Source organism: Balaenoptera musculus, chromosome 3, assembly GCF_009873245.2.
Source record: "Balaenoptera musculus isolate JJ_BM4_2016_0621 chromosome 3, mBalMus1.pri.v3, whole genome shotgun sequence".
Classification (NCBI taxonomy): domain Eukaryota; kingdom Metazoa; phylum Chordata; class Mammalia; order Artiodactyla; family Balaenopteridae; genus Balaenoptera; species Balaenoptera musculus.
This window is the reverse complement of record NC_045787.1, coordinates 9,327,740-9,350,928: the sequence shown is the minus strand read 5'-3', so window position 1 is coordinate 9,350,928 and position 23,189 is coordinate 9,327,740. Positions and strand designations below refer to the sequence as shown.

Genomic DNA, 23,189 nt, shown 5'->3' with positions numbered 1-23,189 from the left:
TTAACCACTGCGCCACCAGAAAAGTCCTAAATGTGCTTTTTTTAAACTGAAAACTGATTATTTTACTAGGAAAAAGAATACTGTTGTGAGACTACAAGTGAATGAAAGTATTCATTTTGACTATTTTGATAACCCAAAATTCAGTAAAATGTTTCCTAATGGGATGAATAAAAAAAAAGCTTCATATATTATTTAATTCAAAATAAATGCATATGATAATACTCCTAGCATTTCACATCTGTCCAAGTCAGAATATATTTTGAGCAACTTCTGTGTACCAATAAGCATTTTTTTATACAGTCAATTTAGGGTACTAATGGCAATGTAAACATGCACACAGAAATGTATAGAAAATGATCCACATACTAACACAGAGGTGCACAAGATTTTTCTGTAAAAGGCCAGACAGTAAATTGTTTAGGCTTGTGAGCCATACTGTCTCTGTCACAAAATCTCAGCTTTTCCCTTGTAGGACAGAAGCAGCCATAGATAATATGTAAATGAACAGGCAGGGCCATGTTCCAATAAAACTTTATTTACAAAAACAGGCAGGCAGGATTCGCCCTCAGTCCAACCCCCTGTACCGAAGGACTGATTCATACATTCTCAGCACCAAAACCATTTTGTTTCCTTTGCATTTACCTAAATAAAATTCCCAGCAAATGTTCTTTTGAAAGACCAGTGGAAAAGTTTGTCTCTAAAGTCACATATTTTATAGAACTGATTTAAAACTGTTATTTTAGTTATTAACAAGCAAATATCATTAACTTTCAGGTTAGTATTATTAATGCCTTTGGATAGTTCAACATATGCAACGCAAGAAACTAATAAAACAAATTTCAGAAATAAGTGAGTTCTGTTTATTCATAACATGATAAATGAAACACAACCTCATTTTAAAATCTATTGAAAGCTTATTAAACAAGTAAAGTGGAAGTTGTGTTTCTAAAGACGACTATGATATTTTATTCTCAGTATCTGCAGTGATGGTGTCTATTTAGGTTAGTCTTGAGGGAAATGCAGTCTTTCTTTCATACGAAAAGAGAATATTATTCTTTGTTGTAGTTTTTTTTTACCTTTAGGTGTACAATTTTGAACAACAAAAAGAGTATTTTAAAAGCATCTTCAAATGATATTATAACATATTTGTAATTCTTAAGGCCTTTTCTAAAGTTAATCCCACTTTAAAGTCTCTTTGCCTATTGTTGACACACCCTCCCCTTTCTCCTGCTCTCTTTGTTAACAATTTGTAGGTCCTCCGTGAGCATTGTTTTCAGAGAAGAGCTTTCAGAAGGTCACAGGTGACAGTAAATTTACATTTTGTGTTGAGCTTGTTATCATCAGACCTGATACTAGATTCTCGTAAGGTCCTGCACAATGATGGCTGGTTCTATATGGAAACTAAGTGAATCAAACAGACCACAGGTGCATATTGAGGTCCTGGATAAAACAAAGATGTCTCACTAGTCTATTTCAGATGCCTTACTAGTCCATTTCAGATAACTTTCACAGCTCTTTGGTCTTGGTTAGAATTTGGGTACTTGGGTCCATTGTACTAATTGTGACAGGAGGCCTGGTTGGTATCCTCAATTCCATCAGCGCTCTCAACCTCAGTTACTCTCCACGATGGAACAAAGATAATCATGTTACAATTCCTCTGCCTACTTGTCAGATTTTCACAGCACTTTTGTAATGGCTTCACACAGATGCTCTAAAATGAAGGGAACGCCCTAGCACACGTGCTTATACACCATCTTTGTCCCTCCTGCCTGTGCTCTTAACTGGGGAAAACAGTAGCCGTCCAAAAGCTCTGTCTGTGTGTATCTTGCAGGAGTCCTTTGGAACCTTTCGTCTTGCGATGCACTCAAAATGCCGATCATACAGGACACCCTGGCCGTGTTGACCAATGCCGTGATCATCCCCCACTCGGGCTGGGAAAATTCACCTCTTCAGGACGATCGGAAAATACAGCTGCATTCCTCACAGGTGCTGCGAAATGCCACTGGATGCCTAAGGTGAGTCCCGTGTCGTTGCTACCTCCCTCTGTCAAGAGGTGCTTTCTGTTTCTGTAACTTTAATTGCTGTTTTGCTAAGGATCAGTGTGTTTTGGAATACTGATACGGCCACAGAGTGCAAGAAGCTGGCGAAGATCATTTCTAATGAGGTACTGAAGAGGTATATGCATCTTCCACTGTCCTCTACCTACCCCAGTATTTGACTTATTTCACATGTTTTCTTAGGTCTTAGGCAAAAAAATAAACATTTTCATTCCAACCAAAAATAGTTTTCTTTGATTGAAAACAATAGTTAACAGTCATTTCCCTTGTTGTGATATATCATGCATCTTGAATAACCAGGCAGACCAATTGGTTAGAAGAAGAGTCTATGACAAATACATAGGGATCTAGTTAACTGTCTCCAGTAGCTATTTTTATTTTTTAAAAATTTTCGATGTGACTGCAAGAGCCTGTATTTCTTGAAAATAGCTCTTTAATAAGGACTGTGGTGTGAAATGTCTTTTTTAAATAATAAAAGTAGCAAATGTGTTGTAATTATCTCCCAATGCCTTCTTACAAAACTCATCACCCGGAAATCTCTTGAGATGTTTTAGATGTTTTGTTTAGTTTTTGCTCTCAGAAAAGAATGTAATAATCAAGGTATACGTCTTCCAGACTCTAGAAACCGTGTTTCCAAGGATGTTGTACGTTGTACCAAAGTGGGAAATCTCTGCCGGTTAAGCTTAATGATAGGATGGGTGTGATTTAAAATACCTAGTCAAATAATCTATATTTCAAAAGTAAAATGTACAGAATTGCTTCAGCTTGGCTGCCTCAAATCTACAATTTCTCTTACAGTTGATCAGTTTCTAGGTATAAGAACCAGTCTCTACTGGAGAAGGAACAGAATCGCCTTGGTGACATTAATAATAATGACCTCATGAATATTTATAACAGTGCTCTCAGCCTGCAGTCTTGAGAGGGGTGTGTGTGTTTGTGTGAATGGGCATGCATAAAGGGAGATAAAAGAGAGTTGGCCTCCACAAATATCAGTGTGCATTCATGGGCAGGAATAGGAAACCCTCTGACAATTTTGCTTTTCCTCAAGGTCACGAAATAATGATCTTTTGACATGATTTCTCTGGGTAGGCTCCTCCATAAGTCAAATTTACAGTTCTCTAAACCCCACTTTTGAGACGTCCATTTTATAACCTCTTAAATTCTATTATCCTTTAGAAACCTCCTGCCCCACCAGCAGAAATATAACTCTTCCAAAGTTAAAACTATAAGCACTTCTGACCCTTCTTACCTGATTTTTCTATTTCACTTATATGCAGCTGTTACAAGTAGTTTTCCTTTCTTAGCATCCTTGACTTGTAAAGGGTGTCATTGCTCCTAATGAAAATTGTGGAAGGAAGTGCCTCAGAATCAATTGTAGACATATAGCCTGTAAAGATCTGCTAAGTTCCATCAGTTAAAATTCTCTCTGAATAATATAGTAACATAATTATATATTCATGATGTTTGACGTAAGGATGAAGGATACTGGTATATGAGCATTCAGCTTCATTTGATGAAAAGTCAGATGAAGAAACCAGACGAGTGTCGGTTCACGGGTCCCCTCTGTAGGTCATCTGGCCAAGTTCACACCCACAGAGGCTTGACCGGTGCTGCTTCTGCTGCCCGCCAGGATTGGCCACATCACAGGAAGCAAAAAGGAGGACATCTGATTTAGAAAGTGTTTCATGTAGCCTAATCGGTTTTTCTTAGTCCAGTTGAAACCAGGTTTAGAGTTTTCCCACTTTTCAGAGTTTATCATGTGAATGACAAAGCAAGATCTTTCAAAATATGATGAATATTTCACTTCCCTCTGAATTCATTAAACTCCTTCTGTTGCCAAAACTTGGCCTTTGTTCACTGGTGCCAAATAGAAACTCAGAGACAGAGTTTTGGGTGAGGTAGAAAGAAATAGCTTTATTGCTTTGCCAGGCCAAGGGGACCACAGCGGGCTACTGCCCTCAAGACAGTGTGTCCCACCCGGGAGGGGGTAGTGAGGAGAGTCTTATAGTGTTCAAGGTGCAGGGCGTGATCAGCTTGTGGACATTCTTCTGATTGGTGGGTGGTGAGGTAACTGGGAGTCAGCATTATCAACCTTCTGGTTCCAGCCAGTCTGGGGTCTATGTGCTTTGTGGGCAGCATACAGTTAACTTCTCCCACCTGGTGGGCGTTTCAGTATCTGCAAAACAGCTCAAAGGACATGGCTCAGAATATCATCTGTAGTCCTTGGGGAAGAACTAAAGGTCCTTGACTTTGTTTAATGGCTAAAGTATTATTATTTTGTCTTGCTTGCCTGTTTTCCTTTCTCTCTGCATTTTCTCACTTCTCTGATTAAATTTATTCTTTGGCTAAAGTTTTTCTACAGACAAAAGGCAGGTGGACGACATGGGTGGGAGTTTATTCCGGGAAGACCTCACAGTGTCCTGCTCGGTTACGCTTCCCTTCTTACAGAAAGAAATATAATTTTTTCTCTCTTATTTAAATGTGTTTATGAATCAGCCTACATTAATGAACAGGTTGGGCTAAGAGAGGAAGAAAATAGCCTTGGGAAGGGGCCAAAATGAACTTATCAAATAAAGACTCAGCAGATGAAAGATTTCAAGAAATTTCTACTATTACCATTTACTTAGAACCAAGTTGGAAACACACCAAAACAGTCGTAAATATTTATATCATGATGGAAGATTCTAGATATTAGTCTGTGAGGTTGTAGTTACATTCTTAATTTTTTCAACAAAACCTAGAACTTTATTTACCATAAAGAAATTACTGTGTATGCTGTTCCTGCCTTTCAGCAGTTTCGTTCATGAGCATTTGCTAAGTGCCTGCTATGTGCCAGGGAAGGGCCAGGGAGGCTGAAATAGACATGGCAACCTCTTCTGCCCTTCAGAAACTCCTCTTTTAGTGGAAGACAATGGTACCCATACAATGAGTCCTAGTATTATATCTTAGTATAATATAAAGCTATGATTAGGATAGTATAGAAGGAAAACCTGGGGAGGGAGTGGCTAACTCAGTGAGTGTGGTCGCAAAAGGTTTCAAGAACCAGGTGAGACTGGGGTCAAGCAGAGAAAGGGCATCACCAATCAATGCTTTGGGAGATGCTCGAGGCCAAAAGGAACAGCAGGAACACGCTGACGCTGACATGGGAGAACTAACTCCAGGATCCGCAGGCAGTCTACAAACCTAGCAGAATTTAGGGACTGCAGCTTGTTTAGTTGTTCCATTCCAGGTGATAAAGGGCGTTCAAAGCAGAGCTAAGAAGAATGGACTTGAGTCTGTGAGGAACAGAGAGCTATAGCGAAGCTTTGACCAAGAGAACATAATGATCAGCTATGTCTGGGAGCAATTTTACAGGACAGAGTAGAAGCGGGTAGGGAGGGGAGAGGTGACATTAAGAGCAGAGCTGTGAATTTATGGGCTGTCCTGCAGGCTTCATTTCTAAGGTACCTCCTGTAGACAACAGTAAATATCAATATTTTGTTCCATTCGATTAATTTAACCATCACTGATTTGTAGCTATGAGAACTATCTCCATAGCTGTTGTAGTTCTGCTTTTTATCTTGGAAATTTTTTCTTCTTTTTAGTCATACTATTCTTATTAAAATGGTAGCTTCGATGTCTTATCAAATGTTAGAGAAGTTTTCTGGCACATACCGTTATTTGTATGTAACTGAGGTTTAACAAATCAAATCCCCAAAAACAAAAGGAATTCAAACACACATAACTATGCTAAATTATGGATAATGCAGTAGACTAAGCAAAAGTCTTCCTGGAACTGCAGAAATGATTTAAATATAGTCCTTAAAATGTAAATTAATAACCAGATCATCTCAATTTATAAATCAGATCTGGGCTTATACCTTTGCAGGGAACAATTTTTTTTCTATCACAATATTTAGAAAGAATTTGGTTCTTTGGTGCTTCTTAAAGCAGAAAATAAACTCACAGCACTTGTTCTTCTAGTCATTTCTATGTATTAAATATATATTTTATATGAAAAATGATACAGTGAATTTGTACAAGAAGATGATATAGCGGGTTTGTGTAATATTTGCATACCTTGATCTGGTCCATTAATTTATACCTTTAATATTTTTTTTACTTTTAAAGACATTTATTGTTTTCTTTCAAATTTTTATAAGCAATACATGTTTATTGCTGACTACTAGAAATACATGAAAGCATAAGCTAATAATTAACAGTCACCCATAATCCTCACCCCCCGGAGATAACCATCGTTAGCATTTTTATACATTTCCTCCCATTGTCTACATAACTTTTTACTCTTTTTTTTTTTTAACATCTTTATTGGAGTATAATTGCTTAAAATGTTCTGTTACTTTCTACTGTATAACAAAGTGAATTATCTATAACTATACATATATCACCATATCCCCTCCCTCTTGAGTCTCCCTCCCACCCTCCCTATCCCACCCCTCTAGGTGGTCACAAAACACCGAGCTGATCTCCCTGTGCTATGCAGCTGCTTCCCACTAGCTATCTATTTTACATTTGGTAGTGTGTATATGTCAATGCTACTCTCTCAGTTTGTCTCAGTTTACCCTTCCCACTCCCCATGTCCTTAAGTCCATTCTCTATGTCTGCAGTTTTATTCCTGTCCTGCCCCTACGTTCATCAGAACCATTTTTTCTTTTTTTTTTTTTAGATTCTATATATATGTGTTAGCGTACGGTATTTGTTTTTCTCTTTCTGACTTACTTCAGTCTGTATGACAGACTCTAGGTCCATCCATCTAACCACAAATAGTTCAATTTCCTTTCTTTTTATGGCTGAGCAATATTCCATTGTATATATGTGCCACAACTTCTTTATCCATTCATCTGTCGATGGACACTTAGGTTGCTTCCATGTCCTGGCTATTGTAAATAGTGCTGCAATGAACATTGTGGTACATGACTCTTTTTGAATTATGGTTTTCTCAGGGTATATGCTAAGTAGTGGGATTGCTGGGTCGTATGGTAGGTCTATTTTTAGTTTTTTAAGGAACCTCCATACTGTTCTCCATAGTGGCTGTATCAATTTACATTCCCACCAACAGTACAAGAGGGTTCCCTTTTCTCCACACCCTCTCCAACATTTATTGATTGTAGATTTTTTGATGATGGCCATTCTGACTGGTGTGAGGTGATACCTCATTGTAGTTTTGATTTGCGTTTCTCTAATGATTAGTGATGTTGAGCATCCTTTCATGTGTTTGTTGGCAATCTGTATATCTTCTTCAGAGAAATGTCTATTTAGGTCTTCTGCCCATTTTTGGATTGGGTTATTTGTTTTTTTTATATTGAGCTAGATGGGCTGCTTGTATATTTTGGAGATTAATCCTTTGTCCATTGCTTCATTTGCAAATATTTTCTCCCATTCTGAGGGTTGTCTTTTCATCTTGTTTATGGCTTCCTTTGCTGTGAAAAAGCTTTTCAGTTTCATTAGGTCCCATTTGTTTAGTTTCGTATTTATTTCCATTTCTCTAGGAAGTGGGTCAAAAAGGATCTTGCTGTGATTTATGTCATAGTGTGTTTTGCCTGTGTTTTCCTCTAAGAGTTTTATAGTGTCTGGCCTTACATTTAGGTCTTTAATCCATTTTGAGTTTATTTTTGTGTTTAGTGTTAGGTAGTGTTCTAGTTTCATTCTTTTACATGTAGCTGTCCAGTTTTCCCAGCACCACTTATTGAAGAGGCTGTCTTTTCTCCATTGTATATTCTTGCCTCCTTTATCAAAGATAAGGTGACCACATGTGTGTGGGTTTATCTCTGGGCTTTCTGTCCTGTTCCACTGACCTATATTTCTGTTTTTGTGCCAGTACCATACTGTCTTGATTACTGTAGCTTTGTAGTATAGTCTGAAGTCAGGGAACCTGATTCCTCCAGCTCTGTTTTTCTTTCTCAAGATTGCTTTGGTTATTCGGAGTCTTTTGTGTTTCCATACAAATTGTGAAATTTTTTGTTCTAATTCTGTGAAAAATGCCATTGGTAGTTTTATAGGGATTGCACTGAATCTGTAGATTGCTTTGGGTAGTATAGTCATTTTCACAATGTTGATTTTTCCAATCCAAGAATATGGTATATCTCTCCATCTGTTTGTATCATCTTTAATTTCTTTCATCAGTGTCTTATAGCTCTGCATACAGGTTTTTTGTCTCCTTAGGTAGGTTTATTCTTAGGTATTTTATTCTTTTTGTTGCAATGGTAAATGGGAGTGTTTCCTTGATTTCTCTTTCAGATTTTTCGTCGTTAGTGTATAGGAATGCAAGCGATTTCTGTGCATTAATTTTGTATCCTGCTACTCTACCAAATTCATTGATTAGTCCTAGTAGTTTTCTGGTAGCATCTTTAGGATTCTCCATGTATAGTATCATGTCATCTGCAAACAGTGACAGTTTTACTTCTTTTCCGATTTGGATTCCTTTTATTTCTTTTTCTTCTCTGATAACTGTGGCTAAACCTTCCAAAACTATGTTGAATAATAGCAGCGAGAGTGGGCAACCTTGTCTTGTTCCTGATCTTAGAGGAAATGGTTTCAGTTTCACCACTGACAATGATGTTGGCTGTGGGTTTGTCATATATGGCCTTTGTTATGTTGAGGTAGGTTCCCTCTATGCCTGCTTTCTGGAGGGTTTTTATCATAAATGGGTGTTGAATTTTGTGGAAAGCGTTTTCTGCATCTATTGAGAGGATTGTATGGTTTTTATCCTTCAGTTCCTTAATATGGTGTATCACATTGATTGATTTGCATATGTTGAAGAATCCTTGCATTCCTGGGGCAAACCCCACTTGATCATGATGTATGATCCTTTTAATGTGCTGCTGGATTCTATTTGCTAGCATTCTGTTGCAGATTTTTGCATCTATGTTCATCAGTGATATTGGCCTGTAGTTTTCTTTTTTTGTAACATCTTTGTCTGGTTTTGGTATCAGGGTGATGGTGGCCTCTTAGAATGAGTTTGGGAATGTTCCTCCCTCTGCTATATTTGGGAAGCGTTTAGAAGGATAGGTGTTAGGTCTTCTCTAAATGTTTGATAGAATTTGCCTGTGAAGCCATCTGGTCCTGGGCTTTTGTTTGTTGGAATATTTTTAATCACAGTTTCAGTTTCAGTGCTTGTGATTGGTCTGTTTATATTTTCTATTTCTTCCTGGTTCAGTCTCGGAAGGTTGTGCTTTTCTAAGAATTTGTCCATTTCTTCCAGGTTGTCCATTTTGTTGGCATATAGTTGCTTGTAGTAATCTCTCATGATCCTTTGTATTTCTGCAGTGTCAGTTGTTACTTCTCCTTTTTCATTTCTAATTCTGTTGATTTGAGTCTTCTCCCTTTTTTTCTTGATGAGTCTGGCTAATGGTTTATCAATTTTGTTTATCTTCTCAAAGAACCAGCTTTTAGTTTTATTGATCTTTGTTATTGTTTCTTTCATTTCTTTTTCATTTATTTCTGATCTGTTCTTTATGATTTCTTTCCTTCTGCCATCTTTGGGCGTTTTTTGTTCTTCTTTCTCTGATTGCTTTAGGTGTAAGGCTAGGTTGTTTATTTGAGATTTTTCTTGTTTCTTGAGGTAGGATTGTATTGCTATAAACTTCCCTCTTAGAACTGCTTTTGCTGTGTCCCAGAGGTTTTGGGTCATCATGTTTTCCCTGTCATTTCTTTCTAGGTGTTTTTTGATTTCCTCAGTAATCTCTTCGTTATTTAGTAGTGTATTGTTTAGCCTCCATGTGTTTGTATTTTTTACAGTTTTTTCCTGTAATTGTTATGTAGTCTCATACCGTTGTGGTCAGAAAAGTTACTTGATATGATTTCAATTTTCTTAAATTTACCAAGGCTTGATCTGTGACCCAAGATATGGTCTGTCCTGGAGAGTGTTCCATGAGCACTTGAGAAGTGTCTTCGGTTGTTTTTGGTTCGAATGTCCTATAAGTATCAAATAAGTCCATCTTGTTCAATGTGTCATTTAAAGCTTGTGTTTCCTTATCTATTTTCATTTTGGATGATCTGTCCATTGGTGAAAGTGGGGTGTTGAAAGTCCCCTACTATGATTCTGTTACTGTCTATTTCCCCTTTTATGGCTGTTAGCATTTGCCTTATGTATTGAGGTGCTTCTATGTTGGGTGCATAAATATTTACAATTGTTATATCTTTTTCTTGGATTGTACCCTTGATCATTATGTAGTGTCTTTCTTTGTCTCTTGTAATAGTCTTTATTTTAAAGTCTATCTTGTCTGATATGACTATTGCTACTCCAGCTTTCTTTTGATTTCCATTTGCCTGGAATATTTTTTTCCATCCCCCCACTTTCAGTCAGTATGTGTCCCGAGGTCTGAAGTGGGTCTATTGTAGACAGCATATATACAGGTCTTGTTTTTGTATCCATTCAGCCACTCTGTATCTTTTGGTTGGAGTGTTTAATCCATTTACATTTAATTTAATTATCAATATATATGTTCCTATCACCTTTTTCTTAATTCTTTTGGGTTTGTTTTTGTAGGTCTTTTCCTTCTCTTGTGTCTCCTGCCTAGAGAAGTTCCTTTAGCATTTGTTGTAAAGCTGGTTTGGGGGTGCGGAATTCTCTTAACTTTTGCTTGTCTGTAAAGCTTTTAATTTCTCTGTCGAATCTGAATGGGATCCTTGCTGGGTAGAGAAATCTTGGTTGTAGGTTTTTCCCTTTCATCACTTTAAATATGTCCTGCCACTCCCTTCTGGCTTGTAGAGTTTCTGCTGAAAGATCAGCTGTTAACCTTATGGGGATTCCCTTGTATGTTATTTGTTCCTTTTCCCTTGCTGCTTTTAAGATTTTTTCTTTGTATTTAACTTTGATCGTTTGATTAATATGTGTCTTGGTGTGTTTCTCCTTGGATTTATCCTGTATGGGACTCTCTGTGCTTCCTGGACTTGATTAACTATTTCCTTTCCCATGTTAGGGAAGTTTTCAAGTATAATCACTTCAAATATTTTCTCAGACCCTTTCTTTTTCTCTTCTTCTTCTGGGACCCCTATAATTCGAATGTTGGTGCGTTTAATGTTGTCCCAGATGTCTCTGAGACTGTCCTCAATTCTTTTCATTCTTTTTTCTTTATTCTGCTCTGCTGTAGTTATTTCCTCTATTTTATCTTCCAGGTCACTTATCCGTTTTCTGCCTCAGTTACTCTGCTATTGATTCCTTCTAGAGAATTTTTAATTTCATTTATTGTGTTGTTCATCATTGTTTGTTTGCTCTTTAGCTCTTCTAGGTCCTTGTTAAACGTTTCTTGTATTTTCTCCATTCTATTTCCAAGATTTTGGATCATCTTACTATCATTACACTGAATTCTTTTTCACGTAGACTGCCTATTTCCTCTTCCTTTGTTTGGTCTGGTGGGTTTTTACCTTGCTTCTTCATCTGTTGCATATTTCTCTGTCTTCTCATTTTGTTTACCTTACTTTGTTTGGGATCTCCTTTTCGCAGGCTGCAGGTTCATAGTTCCCGTTGTTTTTGGTTTCTGCCTTCAGTGGGTGAGGTTCTTTCAGTGGCTTGTGCAGTCTTCCTGGTGGAGGGGACTGGTGCCTGTGTTCTGCTGGGTGGGGCTGGATCTTGTCTTTCTGGTGGGCAGGGCCACGTCTGGTGGTGTGTTTTGGGGTGTCTGTGAACTTAGTATGATTTTAGACAGCCTCTCTGCTAATAGGTGGGGTTGTGTTCCTATCTTCCTAATTGTTTGGCATGGGACGTCCAGCACTGGGGCTTGCTGGCCATTGGGTGGAGCTGGATCTTAGTGTTGAGACGGAGATCTCTGGGAGAGCTCTCACCGACTGATATTTCATGGTGCCAGGAGGTCTCTGGTGGTCCAATGTCCTGAACTTGGCTCTTCCACCTCAGAGGCTCAGGCCTGACGCCAGGCCTGAGCACGAAGACCCTGTCAGCCACATAGATATGTTACAGGGTCTTTTTCCTCCTAGGGACTCAGCCAGGATTTCAGGCAGTGGGCTCTGAGTCCAAAAATTGCCTCTATTTGGGAACTTGCCAAACACGACACAGGAGAGGCTTCAATATTTTCTTGGAGTTGGATTTGCTCTCTTGTACTTCTCCCATTGCCACAGAAAAACCTTCCCTGAGTAGGTGCTGCTCCTTTATCCTTAATTCCCCAACTGAACACTCTTTACTCTTGAAAGTTACCTAAATTGTATAAAAATGCCTCAGTTCCGTGTTATAAGTCTTTTCCAGTGTGTCATAACCATCACTATCATATTCCATGAAATCAGGCTAAAACATAAGCACGTGATTTAGGACCTTGTTTATCTGGTAAAAGAAAACAATAACTCACATTTGTTCTACAAAGTGTGCCGTGTGTGTGTGTGTGTGTGTGTGTGTGTGTTTAAGGAATTCTTAAAAAACTCTGGAAGCGAAATGTGACTACTTTGGTATAAACCAAGTGAGTTGTCACAACCGGCAAACAATTCAGTTCCCTTGGTGTGATTTATGTGTATTCCACTGGGTCAAGGCAAAGAAAATTAGTGACTGTAAGAAAATAAACTGTGTACAAAATATTTCTTACTACTGAACTTCTCTTCCTTTTTTAGATCTTCTTTATTAGGGAACCATCTTGAAAACTAAGGCATTATTGTCAAGGAGCATTCTGTTGTCTAAAATTCTTTTAAATTATTTCCTTTTATATACTTCAGTTATAGAAATTCTCCAAAGCCTTTGTTGGGAGTTAGATATAATACAGTCCTTGACATAATCATACATTTTATAAATTTGTTTTGAGATTGTATTTTTCTCATTACCATTCATTGTCAAACAATACTTTGTATAAAAAAAAGTACAAGTAGCAAGATAGCATGAGGTCACTATTTAATATATTTAATATGTGAGATGTCAGTTAAGTTGGATTCAGTATCTGTCCTCAGGTGATGTTATCCCTGATATTGAGTTGGAATAGGAAGTCTCATTTCTCAAGAATTGCAGAGAAAATGAAGACGGGAGCTGTGTGTGTGTGTGTCTGTGTGTCTGTGTTTTGTGTGAGTGTATGGGGGGTGCAGTTTGTTCATTCATTCATTGCAAGTTATGACCTGGCAACATAGTAGATATTCATTAAATCATTTTACACACTGTCCATAGAGACACGATTTTTATGTAAAATTAAAATGAGTATTTTTATTCATAAAATTCCTGACTTCCAAGGACCAGGAAGTTCTGCTTTGAATACATCATTCATTCTCGTATTTATTGTAAGTTCAAAAGCTCATGTGTAGTAAGTCGTGAAGCCAGTATTTTCACCCACATCCTGACTCCTGATCCACACCATCCCCACTATACCACACTGAGGGGAAATATAATGTTATGTGAGATGAGATTGCAGATCTGTGCTAGAGCAACACAAACAAACACACGATCAATGAATGGACAGCACTCTTCTTTGTGCCGGTTTTTTGATTTGCTTCTCAACATTTACCAAGTGACATCCACTCAGCCAACATCCCTTTTGCCTTTAATTGTCATCTGTCTTCTCCCTCCCCCTTATTTCTTACTTTCCCTTCTCCTCCTCTACGATCCAAAGTATGGATGGCAGGGGACCCAGACAGAGTTAGTCACAAAGCCCCACCTAAGTCCCTTCTCTCCACCTCCATCTTAAATCTTAATTTTGACAATTAGAACGATGAGTGTCTTTTTTTTTAAAGACTACATTTTAAGGCATGTTCTAGATAGTAGAGTTGACATTATTTTTCCAGTCTTAGATTCCTCCATCCTTTTACTGATGACTTAAAATGAGTTAATATTTTTGACTTGTTTCTATAGCTACAGTTTCAAGAATATATAAAGAAAATGAAATGTAAAAGAAAATAAAACTCTTTTCCAAGGATAGTATTTCCTAACCTAGTGTAGCTTATAACTCCAGTAGGAGCATATAGTAGGTAAAAGTAAATTGATCAGATCATTATCGGAGAACATTATTCTCAATTTTTGTTCCTAGCAGGATTCAAACTTGTTTATGTCATTTCAAGGTGGGAAGCTGAGGTTAGGAATGTAAGCAATTACTATTCTGAAGGAGTATACCTCTTTATTTTTCAGAAAGAAAAAAAAGATTATAAATGCAAATTGTACCACTCTTAAATATTCAAAAGCTTATCAGAGTGAAATTTAAGTTGGAAAAAAGGTCTATGCCTTAGTAAGCTAAAATCTAGAACACTAACATTGTCCAGTCTTTAGACAAATTAAAATGCCTTAAAAGACTGTCCAGTTTCTCAAGCCTTCTCTTCGGCAGTACGTGTTGTACCAATATCGATGGTGGTGCCCACCCCACCAGCCTCAAGAACAGGACATACTAACTGGGAACATTCTAAAGAGAAGAGCCTCTCGGCTTTGCCTTTTCTTTCTTTTTTTTTAACATCTTTATTGGAGTATAATTGCTTTACAATGGTGTGTTAGTTTCTGCTTTATAACAAAGTGAATCAGCTATACGTATACATATATCCCCATGTCTCTTTCCTCTTGCGTCTCCCTCCCACCCTCCCTATCCCACCCCTCTAGGTGGACACAAAGCAGCGAGCTGATCTCCCTGTGCTATGCAGCTGCTTCCCACTAGCTATCTAGTCCATTCTGTACATCTGCGTCTTTATTCCTGTCCTGCCCCTAGGTTCTTCAGAACCATTTTTTTTTTTTTAGATTTCATATATATGTGTTAGCATACGGTATTTGTTTTTCTCCTTCTGACTTACTTCACTCTGTATGACAGACTCTAGGTCCATCCACCACACTACAAATAACTCAATTTCATTTCCTTTTATGGGCTTTGCCTTTTCTAAAAAGGCATGGTGAATCTTCATAGGAAGATGGCATATCACATTGACATAGCAAAAATTTAAGCACATATAAAATATAAAATGAAAAGATAAAGCCCTTAGTCCTTTTCCATTTAAAATTCATTTTGGGGTAGGAAATGAAATTTTTCAAAAGCTGACCTATTTGTTCCTGAAATATCTATCCATCACCGTGAAAAGAGGATAGAAATGGAAAAGCAGATCTCTTAAATTTTGTTGGAGGAACAAGTTGGTAAGAATGATGGCAGCTAGATTATGGGATTCTGGGAGGTGGTGGCACGTGGGGCTGGCGGCAGTTGGAGCTGGGGGTGCTGGGCAAGGGGTGGGCCTTGTCTCTGCACACTTCCTACCAGCCCCACCCTCTCCCATCCTGTCCCCAGTACACATGCCTCATTTGTCCCCCTTTTCTAATTTTGTCTTTTGTTCCAATTCTGCTCAATTAAAGGTTTAATTTTTAATAAAAAATTATAAATATGTCCTAAAATAAATTTGGGAAAATGATAGATCAACCTAGGACTTAATTATGCATGAAGTTATTGTGCTAGTTTTTTCTTTTTTATGCTTAAGGATGCCTCCAGGGAAACCACTTTTCTGTGGCCTTAATCAGGTGATTTAGACCTTGAAATCGATTCAGTTGTGTACCTGTGATTGTTTCACTGCACAGTGTGTAATCAACTGCCTTCCAATAACCTTTGGCTGGAATAATTATCACCTTCAGCCAAAATGTGTGTTGACCAACAGCACACTGAAGGCTCACTAGTGAAGGTCACACTGACTCAGCCTATGGACAAGCTCATTTTGGCTGAGGTCACTGCAGTAGGTTGGATAAGTGTCCCCCAAAATCTGTGTCAACCAGGAACCTCAGAATGTGACTCTGTTTGGAAATAGGGTCTTTGCAGATATAATTAGTTAAGTTAAGGTAAGGTCATACTGCAAATACCATATAACTCATATGTGCAATCTAAAATATGACACAAACCAACATATCTACGAAAGAGAAACAGACTCACAGACATAGAGAACAGACTTGTGGTTGCCAAGGCGGAGGGGGTGTGGGGGAGGGATGGATTGGGAGTTTGGGATTAGCAGATGCAAACTATTATATATAGGATGGATAAACAACAGGGTCTACTGTAGAGCACAGGGAACTATATTCAATAGATTGTGATAAACCATAATGGAAAATAATATGAAAAAGAATGTGTATGTGTACAATTGAATCACTTAGCTATACAGCAGAAATTAACACAACATTGTAAATCAACTATACAATAAAATTATTTTTTAAAAAATGAGGTCACACTGAATTAGGGTAGGCCCTAAATCTAAGGTGTGGTATCTTTATTTATTTTTTTAAAATAAATTTATTTATTTATTTATTTCTGGCTGTGTTGGGTCTTGGTTGCGGCGCGCAGGCTTTCTCTAGTTGTGGCAAGCGGGGGCTACTCTTCATTGTGGTGCACGGGCTTCTCATTGCGGTGGCTTCTCTTGTTGTGGAGCACGGGCTCTAGGCACACAAGCTCAGTAGTTGTGGCTCGCAGGCTCAGTAGTTGTGGCCCACAGGCTCAGTAGTTGTGGCTCGTGGGCTGTAGAGCGCAGGCTCAGTAGTTGTGGTGCACGGGCTTAGTTGCTCCGCAGCATGTGGGATCTTCCCAGACCAGGGCTCGAACCCGTGTCCCGTGCATTGGCAGGCGGATTCTTAACCACTGTGCCACCAGGGAAGCCCTAAAGCGTGGTATCTTTATAAGAAGAGGACATACACACAGAGACACACAGAGAGGAAATCTGTGTGAAGACAGAGGTGGAGACTGGAGTGATGCAGCCGTAAGCCAAGGAATGACAAGGGCTGCCGGCAACCACGGGAAACTAGGAGGAGGCAAAGGGTTCTTCCCTAGAGCCTTCAGAGAGATCACAGCCCTGCTGACACCTTGATTTTGGACTTCTAATCTCCAGAACTATGCAAGGATAACATTCTGTCGTTTAAGCCACCAGACCGTGGCACTTTGTTCCGGCAGCTCCGGGAGCCTGATAAGGTCACCCTAGTGAGGAACCCCATGGAGTCTGCCAGGCAGAGCAGCCACCCGAGGACACAGCACCGGAAAATAAAGGGGTGAATAACTCAGAGAAGCTGCCTGTCCCCAAACAGTGCCCACACCCTGAACACATACAAACAGATCCAGATAGAAAGCCGTTTTTCCCTAAGCCAAGGCCATTCCCCTCCTTAGCTCACGTTCAAGGCGGCTCACCCCCTGCGGCAGGACTGGCTCTGCAAGCCCAGGTGAGGCTGCCTCCGCCAAAGAAGTTCAAATCCAACCTCTCTGATGGGTGGCTGTGAAAGAAGCATCTCCCCATGTGTGGATCCGAGGCTTATGTTTTCTGCCCATTTATGAGCCAGCCTCCCTTTCCCTCCTGACTTTGAACTTGCTTCTGAAAGTTAGGAGGACTTGTTGGCTGTGAACTTGTTGGGTACCATGGACAGCCAGCAGTCATTCTCGGGTCTCATGCAGAGCACGTGACATAACTTAAGTCTCATTTAAGGAAGTCGGCTCCAGCAGCTGTGTACAGAATGAATAGAATGCTCTCTGGATTTAGTGTGAAACGTGACTGTTTTTCCATTAAAAATATCACAAATCAGGGACTTCCCTGGTGGTGCAGTAGTTAAGAATCCACCTGCCAGTGCAGGGGACACGTGTTCGAGCCCTGGTCCGGGAAGATCCCACATGCCACGGAGCAACTAAGCCCGTGCGCCACAACTACTGAGCCTGCGCTCTAGAGCCCACGAGCCACAGCTATTGAGCCCACGTGCCACAACTACTGAAGCCTGCGCGCCTAGAGCCCGTGCTCCGCAACAAGAGAAGCCACCACAATAGAAGCCCGTGCACCGCAACAAAGAGTAGCCCCTGCTCGCCGCAACTAGAGAAAGCCCGCCCGCAGCAACAAAGACCCAACGCAGACAAAAATAAATAAATAAATATTTTTTTTAATGATAAAATATCATAAATCAATATCCTAAAGATCCCTTCCTGGCCATTATTATCATTTTCAGTGTGAACTGTGGGTAAAGCCTCCGATCCTTTTTCACTTTTTAAAAATCTGCCAGCGCAAAATGGCAACTCGGATCGGATCGGCATTACTGTCTGGCTGTGTTACATTTCGTCGTGAGCACGTAGGACTTTATCTCCAGCGGAAATAATTTTCATAAGGCTGGCATTGCTAACTAACATCCACAGCTCATTTCCTGGTGCCACCCAGTCATTTCTTTATTTTTATTATTCTGTTCCCACTTCAGCATCTTGTCCTGAAGGACGACAATATACAACCCTAATTTTTTCCATCTCTCTTTGTGTACAGAGAATGTTATTAAGGCCGTCAAAAGGGCTGCACTGTGCCTTTGCTTATGAGCATAATTAAACTCAGACCCTCAATTAGTCATTTTAACCCATATAACGGATGAGCGCTTGGTCCCGTGGTGCCACTAATTGTAGAGTGACCTTGAGAAAACCCCATCACAAAGTCATACTAGTGATAATCACACTTTCCCTAGAAAGCTCCTAGGAAATTTATTTTATCTGGTTTACTCTTGTGTTAGATGCAGGAAAGGAGAATTATTATTTTTATGTTAAGTTCAGTTGGTTGCCAATATTATGCATCTAATAAAAAAGAATCTGTCTTTTAAAGTATTTTTAAGTCTTGTAGAATGAGCTCTGGATTTATCCCAATCTTGTGTTGCCGCTGAATTGAGTACTCTTACCCAGGCCCTGAAAAGGGGAGGGCCTAGTCTACGCGGATGCTATGCACAGACACGACACCACTCACCGCACCCACACTCCGTCTCCCCACACCTGCTCCTAAAGCAGGGAGTGCTCCCCACTGGAGCGGCTTTCCACTTCCTGGTCAGTGTATCTATTATGGAGGCAAAGTGGATGGTTTTCTTGAGTCATGACTCAATAATAAAGGTCCTCTTTGAAGGAAGGGGACAGGATTCAGGGGGGCAGAATGAGTAGGGGGTCTTAGGAGTCCCTCAGAGAGGATGGTTGGGCTGCCCATCTCTGCAGCTCCATCAGTGACGGGGGCTCCAGTTTCCATGGTGCCCCCCCAATGCCTCTAACTCACTTCCTCTTACCTAATCAGAAGGCGGTGTGGTGGTTTGTACCCTTATCACTTTGCTTGGGCTGTCATAACAAGGCACCACAGATGGGGTGGCTTAAACCACAGAAATGTATTGTCTCGCAGTTCTAGAGCTTAGAAGTCTAAGATTAGGATGTTGGCAGGGCTGGTTCTCCGAGGCTTCTGTCCTCAGCTTGCAGGTGGGCACCTACTGGCCATGTCCTCACTTGGTCTCCCCTCTGTGCGTCTGTGTCCTGATCTCCTCTTCCTCTAAGGACACCATTCACATTGGATTAAGGCCCAGGCTAAAGACCTCATTTTATCTTAATTACCTCTTTGAAGACAGTTTTTAAATACAGTAACATTCTGAGGTACAGGGGGTTAGGACCTAACATCTGAGCTTGGGAGGGACAAAATTCAGCTCATAATAATACTCCAATAGTTGGCTTTCACTGTTTGTTCTCACTTTGGGAAACAATTTTTAATAAATGAAAACATTCTTCTAGCAAGGTCATGTTGACCAGTATGAAGCCTATTTTAATTTATTGTATAACAAAGCCAAAATCATACTTATTCCCTAGCCAAAAAAAAAAAGCTAATGTTAACTTTCTGTCTCTATTTCCAAGTGGAAGTAATCGTAAAAATATGCGACAGGCTGACACTTTCCTTTTCTTACCTTCAAGGAGAGGTGGTCACCAATGGAACTTCAAGAAATTATATAGCAACATAAGAATTATAAAAAGCCAATTAATGAATTTGTTCTTGAATTGGGGTTTATGTACTGAACTATTGACATAGTAAATTCTTGTACTTTGATGAAATCAATAAGTTAATTTAACAACCAAAGAGGGATCTTAGAAAATCTATTCATCTTAAATTCTAGTTATTGAATGTATATGACCTTTGATTTGAAATTAGGAGATCTGCATTTGAGCTTTAATAGTCTTGCCAATTGTCCTGAGGGAAACTAGGCTACATTATCTTGGTGTCAAATTCCATGGCTATAAAGGAGTGGCTTGGACTAGATGTCCTTGATGAAATGTTAAAAAAAAAAAAAAAGAAGAAGTAAAGCATGATCAGGGTATTTGCTAGCTGACCCCAAGTTGGAATCCCCAAAAAAGGCATCCCTGAAGGAGGTATCCTCAAGGAAGGCACCACCCTTGAATACCACAGGCTCTAGGGCCTGGCCTTTGGCCTTACCTGGTAAGAAACTTGACCTTCAAGCTGCAAGACCATCAGGAGAAAATTAGCTCTTGGCCTAGCACCAACTAAAAGCTCATCATAATGCTGTGCTTCTTTAATATGCATGCTGTTTAATGCAATTGTCCCAATAATCTAGTGAGGTAGGAGTTCCTATCCCATTTTACAAATCGAGAAGCTGATATCCTTAAGGGCAAGAGTAACTTGTCCCAAGTCATACAACTAGTAAGAGACTGAAAGGTGATGTAAGTCCCAGGTTGCAGAATGCCACAGCTGGGTTCCTCTCCCTTCACCATATTCCATAAGCCAGAGATGAAAGGCAGCTTAAGAACACGTGTCTATTTACACAGAGGAGAGGTTGCTGACTCACTTGGGATCCTATGAGAAGCATTCACTGAGATGGAATTAGATCCATGCACAATATTTAATTAAGGGAAATCCCCGAGAGGAAAGATGGGTGGGAACCAGAGGAGCTGGGAACCATGAAACCATGATGCAGGTCTGACCCCAAGGGAAGGCAGGCAGGAAGGAAGGAAGGGAGGGAGGAAGGAAGGATTGAAATGTCTTAGACTCCAGGGGAGTTCAGCAAGACCACTGGAGGCTTCTCCAGCCCCAGTCATCCTTCAAAGGAGTCCCCCATTTCCCAGGAACAGGCTTGTCTTTTCACTGCCACCGAGCTCAGTTGCTGGCTGGGAGCCTCTGTGCGAGGTGAGGCCTCTGCAGGAAGGCAAACACTGACAGATTTCAGGGCACAGCAGCTGGGCAATTGACATCGATCAGTGACGCTCCTGCAGTTAGAGATCTGAGCGGGTGCACGTTCATGGATGTTCCACCAGCCTAATCTTTTACCAGCGCTCTCATTCGCTCTAGGCTAGCCACTAAAAAGCCACACTTTCATCAGAAAGTCACTTGGTGGTGTGGAATCCAAACAAGAGGAGTTAGTTACTTATATTGACTGCAAGTTTTATTCTCTCAACATCTATTCTTTTTACTACGTGTTAGGCCCTCTGGTAGGCATGAGGCTACAATGATGAGCAAACGCTAGACACAGTCGATGGAGTTGACCATCAAAAGCAGTGGACAATGTCATTGAAACAGCCTAATGCCTCTAAGTCCCATTAGGCTGCTGCAAGACTGGACAAATTGGAGTGTGTTTTTCCTAAATAATGCCTCAGAAAGCCATATTTTTTTTCAATATTTTCATGGCTGAACAAGCTCCCTCTGACTGATACATTCTTTCTTTACATATAAAAAACTTTTTGCCTTTAATTGGTTTATTGTTACATCTTGTAGCCCTGAAGCTTTCTGTCTCTTCAGGATTTTGCATTTCTCTTATCTTTTCTATTAGGAAAAGTCTGAAAAAAAAACTTTATTTTTCAGTTCTTTCAGAAGACCTTTCTGTGTCCCAAGAAGACTAACTATAATTTCACCAAGTTCTTCCTGGCATTTATGTTCCATGAAATAGTATTAGAGATCATTTCTCCCAAAACATTATTTCCCTAAGCTAGAGAAAGTGAGAGTTTAACGATTTCACCTTAAAAATAATTGATTAATATAAAATACCCCATCATGCTATTCCTTCTTAAAGTTTCCATCACTTATTTCTGCAAAATCTGATCTACTTAATTATGAAAATTTGCAGGATCTAGCTAAAACTTGTTTTTAATTATTCTATAATTTTCTTGCAAATATGGGCTTCTTTTAAAAGGACAAGCAAATATTAAATTTTATCTTTTCAAAGTCTACAAACAATAAATGCTGGAGAGGATGTGGAGAAAAGGGAACCCTCTTGCACTGTTGGTGGGAATGTAAATTGATACAGCCACTATGGAGAACAGTACGGAGGTTCCTTAAAAAACTAAAAATAGAACTACCATGTGACCCAGCAATCCCACTACTGGGCATATACCCTGAGAAAACCGTAATTCAAAAAGAGTCATGTACCACAATGTTCATTGCAGCTCTATTTACAATAGCCAGGACATGGAAGCAACCTAAGTGTCCATCGACAGATGAATGGATAAAGAAGATGTGGCACATATATACAATGGAATATTACTCAGCCATAAAAGGAAACGAAATTGAGTTATTTGTAGTGAGGTGGATGGACCTAGAGACTGTCATACAGAGTGAAGTAAGTCAGAAAGAGAAAAACAAATACCATATGCTAACACATATATATGGAATATGGAATCTAAAAAAAAAAAGGTTCTGAAGAACCTAGGGGCAGGACAGGCATAAAGATGCAGACGTAGAGAATGGACCTGAGGACACGGGGTATGAGTAGTCATTCTTCCTATCAGAGTATGAATATTCAAATCTTCCACTAGTATGAACAAATTACTTCCTTTAAAAAAAGGTTAAATGAGAAAGTTTAGTTAATTCCCAATTGGTAGACAATGGTGTTTAATATTTATTCCTGTAAACCATTGGGTTATAAAGCGTTAGCTCCCTGATAAATAAAAAGCAAATTGTAAGTGCTGGTTCCTTCTTAAAATCTTTCATAACTTCTTGATATTAAAAATATAATTTTCCTCCTTCCGCCTCCCAAATTATATTACATTGCTTCAGAAGTAGCTTCCCTGGAGGAAAAGCTAAGAAACAAGTCTATTAACCGTAAATTGAAGAAGAAAGAGCTCGCCAAACAGTTTTACTTATTGCTTACATACTAAGCTTCTCCAAAACTTCAATCCATCTGTTTTCATACCATTTCTCCTTTCCCTTTTCAAAGTGACATTTATTTTGAAATAGAGCCAATATTTACCAGAGTTGGGACAAAACAACCAAGGAGATGGTACAATTCACAGAAGAACATCAGAGCACACACAGAGGCTAGCCCATGTTCAGTAACATTGATGAAGATCTCCAACTTGCAGTTATGATTGCTCTTGGAGGAAAGAGAAGCATAGTCAATGAGAGCCACGAATAACATTGTCCAGAAGCACCAGTTCAGAGAGTGCCCTCCTAGCCACCATGTTCTGGATTCAGAGTGAAGAGCTGGACGTGCAGCTCTGCCCCGCCCAGCCTGTC

General features: G+C 39.5%; 1 protein-coding gene across 4 annotated transcripts in view; it reads left to right on the top strand.

Moving 5' to 3' along the window:
- CTNND2 (catenin delta 2) overlaps window positions 1–23,189 on the top strand; it is a 930,783-nt gene that overhangs the window by 744,300 nt on the left and 163,294 nt on the right. For all 4 annotated transcript variants that reach the window (XM_036848145.1, XM_036848147.1, XM_036848146.1 and 1 more), the window contains one exon: window positions 1,832–2,015. In XM_036848145.1, the coding sequence (XP_036704040.1) occupies window positions 1,832–2,015 (184 nt within the window). The remainder of the gene's footprint in view (window positions 1–1,831; window positions 2,016–23,189) is intronic.